Source organism: Zophobas morio, unplaced genomic scaffold (assembly GCF_036711695.1).
Source record: "Zophobas morio isolate AGI-343-1 ecotype UQ-CSIRO unplaced genomic scaffold, CSIRO_AGI_Zmor_V1 ptg000012l, whole genome shotgun sequence".
NCBI lineage: Eukaryota > Metazoa > Arthropoda > Insecta > Coleoptera > Tenebrionidae > Zophobas > Zophobas morio.
The window spans coordinates 2,997,543-3,007,435 of NW_026972117.1; the positions used below are offsets into that span (position 1 = coordinate 2,997,543).

General features: G+C 34.4%; 1 protein-coding gene across 1 annotated transcript; it reads left to right on the top strand.

The window, feature by feature from the left end:
* The first annotated feature begins 31 nt into the window (after nucleotides 1–31).
* On the top strand, nucleotides 32–9,333 carry LOC135127624 (DNA replication ATP-dependent helicase/nuclease DNA2-like). Its single transcript, XM_064054134.1, has 16 exons — nucleotides 32–148; nucleotides 195–676; nucleotides 862–1,060; nucleotides 1,108–1,256; nucleotides 1,301–1,622; nucleotides 1,683–2,047; nucleotides 2,096–2,296; nucleotides 2,343–2,528; nucleotides 2,578–2,805; nucleotides 2,857–3,155; nucleotides 3,206–3,450; nucleotides 3,509–3,702; nucleotides 3,751–3,937; nucleotides 8,580–8,804; nucleotides 8,851–9,045; nucleotides 9,098–9,333. Exons 1-16 carry the CDS (start codon nucleotides 128–130, stop codon nucleotides 9,284–9,286), a joined length of 3,687 nt encoding a protein of 1,228 aa, XP_063910204.1. The 5' UTR covers nucleotides 32–127; the 3' UTR covers nucleotides 9,287–9,333.
* Nucleotides 9,334–9,893: the final 560 nt, after the last annotated feature.

Genomic DNA, 9,893 nt, shown 5'->3' on the forward strand with positions numbered 1-9,893 from the left:
CGCTAGAGGGCGCAGCGGGCGCTGTCAAAAAGGTAACCGTGTTGTTTATGTTCGAATTTGACGAAAAGCCCGCCACTGAGAATGAGATAACCCTATTTAAAAATTTCAACGTTTAGTGGTTTTAGTGATGAAGCGCGTTAAAAATAAGGTTGGTGGTTGACGATTTTGCCTGTGTTTGATTATGTGGGTTTAAGGTGCAACCACAAGTCACAAAAATTTCGGATTTTTTCGCCAAAGCCCCTTGCAATGGGGTTGACAATAAGAGGAAGCTGCCGGAGTGTTCAGTGCTAAACCCTCTAACTAATTTACCCCAAAAATGTGATCAAGAAGTTTCACCTAAATGTAAAAAAATCAAGTGTGATGAAAATGACACGGTTGTGCCGCCCCCATACTCTGTTAATTTTAAAGTATGTACCCCCGACAAGGGGTTGAAGCCCTCTACATCTATGAAGACACCCACTCCAAGTCAAAGTCCACGTTTGAACAATAGGACTCCTCAAAGTGGTAAGAAGGGGACCCCCAGAAAGCTGTTTGAAAAATCGCCAAGGAGGGTCGAGGACTTTAATGTACAGTTGCTGGAAGCTTTCGTGAAAATGTCGCCTAGTTTGTCCAATAAAAAAATTAAAATCAAGTGTACACCAACCAAAGTTGCAGAGGAGTCACAAGGATTAAAAAGGTTTTTTTTTTATTTTTAAACTGCGTCAAACTTTTTATTAACATAAAAATTAATAAGTAAAAATAAAACTAAAACAAACTGAACTGAAAATTTAACACTATTCTGTATTCCAATTGATCACTGTTATCTTATCAATTAAAGTAAACACAAACACTTTTTACTTACTTGTTAAAAACTTCATTTAGAGGTTCTCCTGCTCAAAACCGCAACGAAACCACTCCCTCTAAATCACCCAAAACGCCCTCTTTAGTGTCGCCGAGGGCCAAAACGAAGCTCAGTTTTTTAGACAGTGTAGACGCTTGTTTAAAAAAAGAGCCAATGGATGACGATTTTGACCTAAAACTCGAGTGTGATATTTTAGACGACGAATTTGATTCGTTGCTTGTAAGTATAGAAAAAATAACCACCAATGCGTAACATTTTTGTTGAAGAGTTTTGAAGATGAATTTAGCACTCTTGACCTGCAAAAACCCCAACACTGCACTATTGTGGACATTAATCAGTCAGATCGAGGGGTTGTTTTAAAATTAAAATCCAGTAAAGACGGACGTAAGGGTAAATGTAGTGTTGAAGAATTCTGGTGAGTGCTTTGGTTTTTATTTTTTTTGTTTAATCGTTTTAAAGGTCGTCAGGTCACTTTAAAGCGGGTGATAGCGTATACATAAATGCGGAAATGGTTGGAAATAAGTGGGTTATCAATAATAAAAAAGGGTGGCTGGTGTATGAGCCGGATTTACTGATTCCGTGTACGTCAGTCGTTGGGAGTCTTTTTTGCAAACGAAAGGGCGTCCTGTCGGACCTTTTTCGGGGTTTTGAGGGCAGCAACCGTATTATGATAGTCGGGATTTTAACCCACACACTGTTACAACAAGCGTTAAAAAATAAACTAACAACAACTGAAGAGATCAGAGGTCTGATGAAGAGCATTCTCGAATCTAAAGACACCGTAAGTGCGGCACTCGCTTCTGATTGGCGCGGTTTAAAATAATTGTTCCCAACTACTTAGGTGAAAAAACTGTACGAAAGTGACCTAACTCTCCCCGAAATCGAAACCGAACTGGAAGTTTTCCTCCCCAAACTTGTCACTTTCATCGCCGAATACATAAATCGCGAGAGTCAGCCTGAAGGTTCAAACTGGCAAGGAAAAATTTGCGAAATCAACGACATTGAAGAAAATTTGTGGTGTCCGGAATTAGGGATCAAAGGCAAAATCGACGTCACCGTGCAGACGGAAAGCGATATATCACCCCTAGAACTGAAGACTGGAAGGGCCACCATGTCGCTAGAACACAGAGGACAAGTGGTCTTGTATATTATGATGATGAATAAATTCGGCTATAAAGTCTCGTCGGGTTTATTGTTGTATTTAAAGTTAGTCGAATTTTGTGTCAATTCTTTTACTGGTGGTTTGATTTGTAGAGAAGGCGTTTTGAAGGAAATTAAAGCGAGTGCGGAAGAGAAAAGAGACGTGATGATACTGAGAAACGAGTTTGCGTATTTTTTGTCTAGGGGGGCTGGGAGTGGGGGGGTTAAAGGGGTGGGTGAGATGCCACAGCCCTTGAATAACCACAGGGTGTGTTCAAAGTGTCCCTACAACGTCATTTGTACCTCCTATCTAAAGTAAGATTATTAAAATTGGTCACACGTTTTTCATACTGTGCTTTAGATACGAAAATCACGATTTGTCGCACAACAAGTCTATCAAAGAAGTCCAGACGAAAGTAACGTCGCATTTAACCCAACCCCACTTAGATTATTTTCTTCTTTGGAGCAACCTTCTAACTATGGAAAGTAGTTCCAATAAAATGTCTAAGTCAATCAAACAAATATACACAGTCAGTCCAGAAATGAGGTTTTATACATTTTTATATAGATATTTTTTTGTAAACATTGGCTTGCAGAGAATCGTCAGGTCGGTGTATTATTAACTTGAAAATTACGCACGTTGGTGATGACCAAAATGGCCTCTATGAACACACGTTTGAAAAACCACATTCCAGTACCAGTCTGACAGTGTCAGACATCGCCGAAAATAACTATATCGTGGTTAGTACGGACACCAGACCTGCCGTAGCCACGGGATTCGTTACTGAAATTTCCCCCACTAAAATCAGTATACTTCTGGACAGGTACCACCCCCTTGGCCACTCTAACTTCACCTAAGCGCCTCTTCGTTTTAGAAACCTTACTAAAAAATACCCACAACATTCCTTCCATCTGGACACTTACGACACCAACATCACCTACAGCTTCAACATGACCAGTTTATCTCTCCTGCTCGAGGACACCCCAAGGGCCGCTGAACTCCGCGACATCATAATAGACAAAAAAGCGCCCACATTTGTAGCCAAACTGCCGTCGGCGGTGGCCAAACGCGGCGCTTCCATCCTGAAAAGACTGAACGTGGTGCAGCAGAGAGCGGTCCTGAAAGCCCTCTGCGCCAACGAGTTCCTCCTGATTAAGGGCATGCCGGGAACGGGTGAGTCGTCACTCCAAAATCTAGACAAACTCAAACTGTTGTTACAATAGGCAAAAGTGCCACGATTGTCGCCCTCATCCAGCTCCTCCTAGCCCTAAACAAAAGCGTCCTAGTCACAAGCCACACTCACTCAGCTATCGACAACATCTGCATCCGCTTGCAGCAACGCGGAGTCGATTTTTTACGCCTGGGGTCTGAAAGCAAGATCGACCCTAGTGTGAAGGCGAACTCTGAGGCGACGCTGACCAAAGACTGCACCACACCGCAACAAATGGAAGAAGTGTATAGTAGATACGTGAGTACGACAGTTGTCTTGTGTCTTTCATGGGTTAAGTGTTATTATTGTTTTTTAGAATGTAATCGCGGTTACTTGTTTGGGGTCTGGGCACCCTTTGCTCTCTAAACGCACCGTGGATGTTTGTATCGTGGATGAAAGCACCCAGGTGGTGCAAACGTCGGTGTTGAGACCGTTGCACGCAGCTAAAACTTTTGTTCTGATTGGGGACCCGCACCAGTTGGCGCCTGTGGTCAAGAATCGGGCCGCTTCGTAATAAAGTCGTTATTGTGGTTTCGTTTGGCTATTTTTGAGTTTTAGGGAGGCGGGGATGTCGGAGAGTTTGTTTGAGAGATTGGAAAATTCGGATGGGATAATAGCGCTTAATTTGAATTATCGGATGAATCGGACCATTACGGACCTGGCTAACGTGTTGACGTATAATGGGGAGCTGAAAACCGCGACGGACGAGGTGGCCATGAGGACTTTGCAAATTCCGAATTTTGAGGTTATGTAGTTTTTAGTTTGTTTGAATTTTTTCTCAAGATTGTAATTCTGACCCTTATTGACATATTTAGATGAGTTTACATATTTTATTTAACTAAGAATATTGTTGAAATCGTAATAACCAAATGGATTTTTTTCGGGACAACGTTTTGGAAATACTGTGTTCTATGTATTTGGATGATTTTTTTTTATATATATTTTTAGTGACAATTTTTGTGGTTGTTTTTGATGCACTGTATGATATTAACAGTGAGAAAAAAAAATGAAAAATTAAAATAATCGAGAAATCGAAACTCCCAAATTTAAAAAATCGGATAACTGAAAAATCGAAACATCGAAAAACCGAGAAATCGAAAAATCAAAAGACCAAGAAATCGTGGGGTCGAAAAGTCGAACAATTGAGAAACCGAAATAGGCCAAAATGGAAAAGTTAAAAATCTCGATAAATCGAAAAATCAAAAAACTTAAAAATTCGAAAAATTGAAAAATTGAGAGATTGAAAGATCAAAAGAACGATAAATCGAAAAGTGATGAAGTCGAAAATTCGAAAAATAGAGAAATCGACAAACAAAAAGTTAAAAGTTGAAAAACTGGAAAAGCGGAAAATTCAAAAAACGAAATAGGCCAAAATAAAAAATTGAAAAACAGATCATCTAAAACCAGGAAGTCGAAAAATCGAAACCTACTGAAAAATTAAAATATCAAAAAAAAATCTAAAATTTAAAAATCTAAAAATTTAAAAATCGATAAAGTAAAAAGGTAGACACATCGAAAAATCCAGAAGTCAAAAATAGAAAAGCCGAAGAATTGAAATATTGAAAAATCCTAAAACTGAAATATCTAAAAATTGAAAAATCGAAAAATCAAAAAAGTGAAGTCGAAAAATGGAAACCTTAAAAAATCGAAAAATTGAAAAAATAAAAAACCTGAAAAATCAAAACATTAAAGAATTGAAAAAGAGGAAAATCGAAACCCTCCAAGGTCAATAAATGGGAAAATCAAAACATCGATTAATTGAAAAGTGGAAAAATTGAGAGTTTATGAAAGTCAAATTTGGAAAATTAAAAAATCGAAAATTTGACAAAATGACAATTGAAAAACAGAAAATCCAAAACGGGGAAGTGGAGAAATCGAAAAACCTAAAATTTTAAAAATTGAAAACTTAAAATGTCGAAAAGTTGAAAGATTGTGAAAACCGAAAATTCAAAAAACAAAAAATTGAAAATCCAAAAAGTAAAAAGTCGAGAAATCGAAAAATCACAAACGTGAAAAATCCAAAGTCGAAATACTAAAAAATTCCAAAATTGAACGAAATATCCAAAAATTGGGAAATTAAAAAATTGAAAAATAAAATTGGGAAATCGAAAAGCCGAAAAATTGCAAACTTAAAGAATCGAAAAATTGAAAAATCTGGAACCTGAAAAATCGAAAAATTGAGGAACTGAAAAACTGAAAAATCGAAACCTTGACAAGTCGAAAATGGGAAAATCAAAAAATAGATTAATTGAGAAATCGGAAAACTGAAAATTCAGAAGTGGCAAAATTTGAAAATTTTAAAAATTGGAAAATTGAAAAATCGGAAAATTTAAAAATCGAAAAGCCGAAAAGTAAAAAAACGAAAAAGCGATAAATCGATAAAAAATTCAAAAACTGAGACAATCAAAACATCGAAACATCCGAATCTCGATAAATCGAGGTCTCAAAAAATTGAAAAAGCGAAAAATAAAAAATTCGGAAAAACGAAAATTTAAAATATACAAGAACTGAAACCTCGAAAAATTCAGAAATCGAAATATATATTAAACATTCAAAAATTGAAAAATCTAGAGTTTAAAATACGAAAAAGTGAAAATCCAAAAAATAAAAAATCGAAAAGTCGAAAAATAGATATATTGAAAAATCCCAAAACTGAAACAAATATCCAAAATTGAGAAATTAAAAAATGAGTCAACCGAAAAATCCAAAAATCGAAGAATTGAACAACTGTAAAATCGAAACTGCGAATTCGAAAAAAGGGAAAATCAAAAAAAATATATTAATTGAAAAATCGGAAAACTGAAAATTTAGCGACGTAAAAATTTGAAAAATTCGAATATAGAAATACTGAAGAACTGGAAAATCAAAAATCCCGAAATCGAAAAATCTAAAATTTAAAAAGCTACAATTGAAATATCGCAACATCAAAGAATCAAAAAAGAAAAATTCGAAAATCTAAAACTAAAAAATCGACAAATCGAAACTCCAGAATTTAAAAAAAAAACGAAAAATCGGATAACTGAAAAATCGAAACATCGAGTAATAGAAAAAAATTGAGAAATTGATAAATCGAGAAATAAAAAAAATTGAAAAATTTTAAAAAAGAAAAATTAAAACATCGAAAAGTTGAAAAAAAAATTAGAAATTGAAGTATAAAATTGGCGAAAATTTGAAAAATCTAAAGTTTAACGATAAATTGAAAATCCATAAAGTAAAAAAGGGGTGGAAACCCAAAAACTGCAAACTGAAAAATTTTAAAATTGGAAAATCGACGAATTGGAATCGATTTGCCTGAAAATTTGAAAAATTGGGTAAACGAAAAATTGGAAAATCGAAAGAAACAACAAAAATTAAGGAAATGAAAAAACATAAAATGTGATTTAAAATCGAGAAAATGAAATTAAAAAATCCGGAAAATGCAAAATAAAAATCGAGGAGTTGAAAAATTGAAGGGACGAAAAATTGAAAGGGGGAAAAATAAAAAATCGAAAAAGTGTATAATAAAAACTTGAAAAAGGTAAAAAGTGAAAATCAAACTTGAAAATTTGAAGAAAAATTGAAAAAACCTGAAAATTTGAAAAATTGAATAACGGAAAAATTGTAAAATCGAAAGTAACAACAAAAAATAAAGGAAATGAAAAACGAAAAATTGTGATACAAAATCGAAAAACTGAAAATTAAAAAATCGGGAAAATGAAAAATTAAAATCGGAAACAAAAACTTGGAAAAAGTAAAAAGTAAAAATTGAGAAACTGAAAAATAGAAAAATGAAGAACTGTAATATTTAAAAATTGCCAAATTGAAAAACTGATGCAAACCAAAAAATTGAAAATTTTGGAAGTCGAGAAATTGTAAAATTGAAAAATGTCAAAAATGAAAATCAAACATGAAAATTTGAAAAATCGAAAGGAACAAGAAATAAAGGAATTGAAAAAATGAAAATTTGTGACAAAATTGAGAAAATGAAAATTAAAAAAAGCGGGAAAATGAAAAATTAAAATCGAGAACTTGAAAAATTGAGGAAACAAAACATTGAAAATGACAAAAATTAAACACTGAGAATGTGAAAAATCGAAAAATGAGAAACTGTAATATGGAAAAATTGCAACTCGAAAAATTGAAAAATTTAGAGTCAAGAACTGTAAAATTGAAAAATCAAAAATAAAAAAACGAAAAAGTATATAATGAAAACTTGAAAAATGTCAAACATAAAAATTTGAAGAAACGAAAATTTGAAAAATCGAAAGATTAACGAAAATTGAAAATCCATAAAGTAAAAAAAGGGTGGAAACCCAAAAACTGCAAACTGAAAAATTTTAAAATTGGAAAATCGATGAATTGGAATCGATTGGCTTGAAAATTTGAAAAATTGAATAAACGAAAAAATGTGATATAAAATCGAGAAAATGAAAAATAAAAAATCAGGAAAATGCAAAATAAAAATCGGGGAGTTGAAAAATTGAGAGGACGAAAAATTGAAAAAGGGAAAAATAAAAAAACGAGAAAGTGTATAATTAAAACTTGAAAAACGTAAAAAGTGAAAATCAAACTTGAAAATTTGAGGAAAAATTGAAAAACTGAAAATTTGAAAAATTGAATAAACGAAAAATTGTAAAATCGAAAGAAACAACAAAAAATAAAGGAAATGAAAAACGAAAAATTGTGATATAAATCGAGAAAATAAAAATAAAAAATTCGCCACATTGAAAAATAAAAATCCGGAACACGAAAAATTGTGGAAACGGAAAATTGAGAAACTGAAAATTCGAAAAATTGAAGAAACGAAAAAATTGAAAAATCGAAAGAAACAAAAAATAAAGGAATTGAAAAAATGAAAATTTGGGACATAAAATCGAGAAAATGAAAATTAAAAAAATCGGGAAAATGAAAAATTAAAATCGAGAAAAATTGAAAAATTTTGAAGTCAAGAAACTGTAAAATTGAATAATCAAAAATGAAAATCAAACATGAAAATTTGAAGAAACGAAAATTTGAAAAATGGAAAGATTAAAACTTGAAAAACTTAAAATTTGAAAAATTGAATAAATAAAAAATTGTAAATCGAAAGAAACAACAAAAAAATAAAGGAAATAAAGAACCCAAAAATTGTGATATAAAATCGAGAAACGTCGAGAAAACAAAATTAGTAATTTCCGGATGGATCTCTTTACTGCGTTATCAGCAAAAAAATCTCTATAAATCGAATCTTACAATTATCTGACAAAACTGAATATGTTATACCGGATTTCAAGAGCGACGAAAGTGCTGTCTAAATAACTGTAGACCAATTTTTATAATTCAAAAATTTACATAGTATCAACAATAAAACACCGATACAAGACGAGTATAATTGGTTGCATAAACATATTTTTTATTTTTATACACAGACAGTCCAAACGCTTTACAAAGACCACCCCTGGCTCCTAAAAGCCTTGAACACCTCCCTGGAAACCGCCGTCCAACTCATCGACACGGGACCCGTGTGGCAGCTCCCCCACGACGTCAAGTGGAACTCAAAAAACCTCAAATTCACAAAAGATTACGACCTCCAAAACTGCCTCAATATCCACGAAGTAGCAATCGTAGTAACCCTAGTTAAGGCTTTATTAAAGGTAAGTCGACTCTTGGAAAGCACGAATGATCAACAGTGCCCCACAGGGCGGCGTACCCGCCAGCAGCATCGGCGTAATCGCAACCTATAGGGCCCAAGTGGCTCAAATCTCGCAGTATCTCGAAGAAATGAACGTCGAAGTGAGCACGGTCGACCAGTTCCAAGGACGCGATAAAAACGTGGTGATTTATTCGTGTACGAAGTCGGCAGATGGCGCCAAAGGGAGCAAAGACACGTCAAGGGTAAACAAACTTAAAACGTCACTAGTGTTCAACTTTTTTGTGTATTTTGTAGTTCGAAATATTAGAGGACAAAAGACGTTTGACTGTGGCCATCACGCGAGCCAAACGCAAACTGTTAATAGTCGGTGACGTCACAACCCTCCAAAGACTGTCAACTTTCTCGAAAATCCTGCCGGCGCTCGAGAAAAACACCATCAAGTTCGATTCTTCGTGGTCAGCGGTGTTCAATTCGCTTCATTAAGATTTTTTACGTTTTATACTGATTCAAATAAAGTAATGTTATTTTTATTTGCTGAATTGAGTCTGATACATAAAACAGAGTGTCTAAATAGACTTGTAAACTACGAAGCATTCATAATGCCCCTTTAAAACAATCGCTAAATTCACACAGTAAAGATAAAATTAATACAATCTTATTTTGAAGGCATGAGAGCGCGCAAATCTCCAGGCCAGCACATGGTGATGCTAATATTTCGCAAACAATACAGCAAGACCGACATTATTTTAAAATTAACATCTTGATCCTTCCCCGCTTGAATCGCCAAATGGGGCAACTGCTCCTCTTTATTTTTTTCGTTAACCTCACAAATGCATTTTCGCAGCTCCTCGAAATCCACACCGTTGCCGCGCCGAGCCACACACCCATACAACACGTAATCTTCATTCTCTTTGTGCTTTATCAAGCACCCAGAGCTTTTCCGACTCCTGCGGAAACTTTCCGCGAAGTCGACGAATTTCCGCATCAAGCTGCTCATTTCTTCGGTAAACTCACCATCGGTGGACGTTAGGTAAAGAATGATGGTTTTCTTCTTGATTTGGTGGATGGCGGATCTTGAATGGTTTAATTT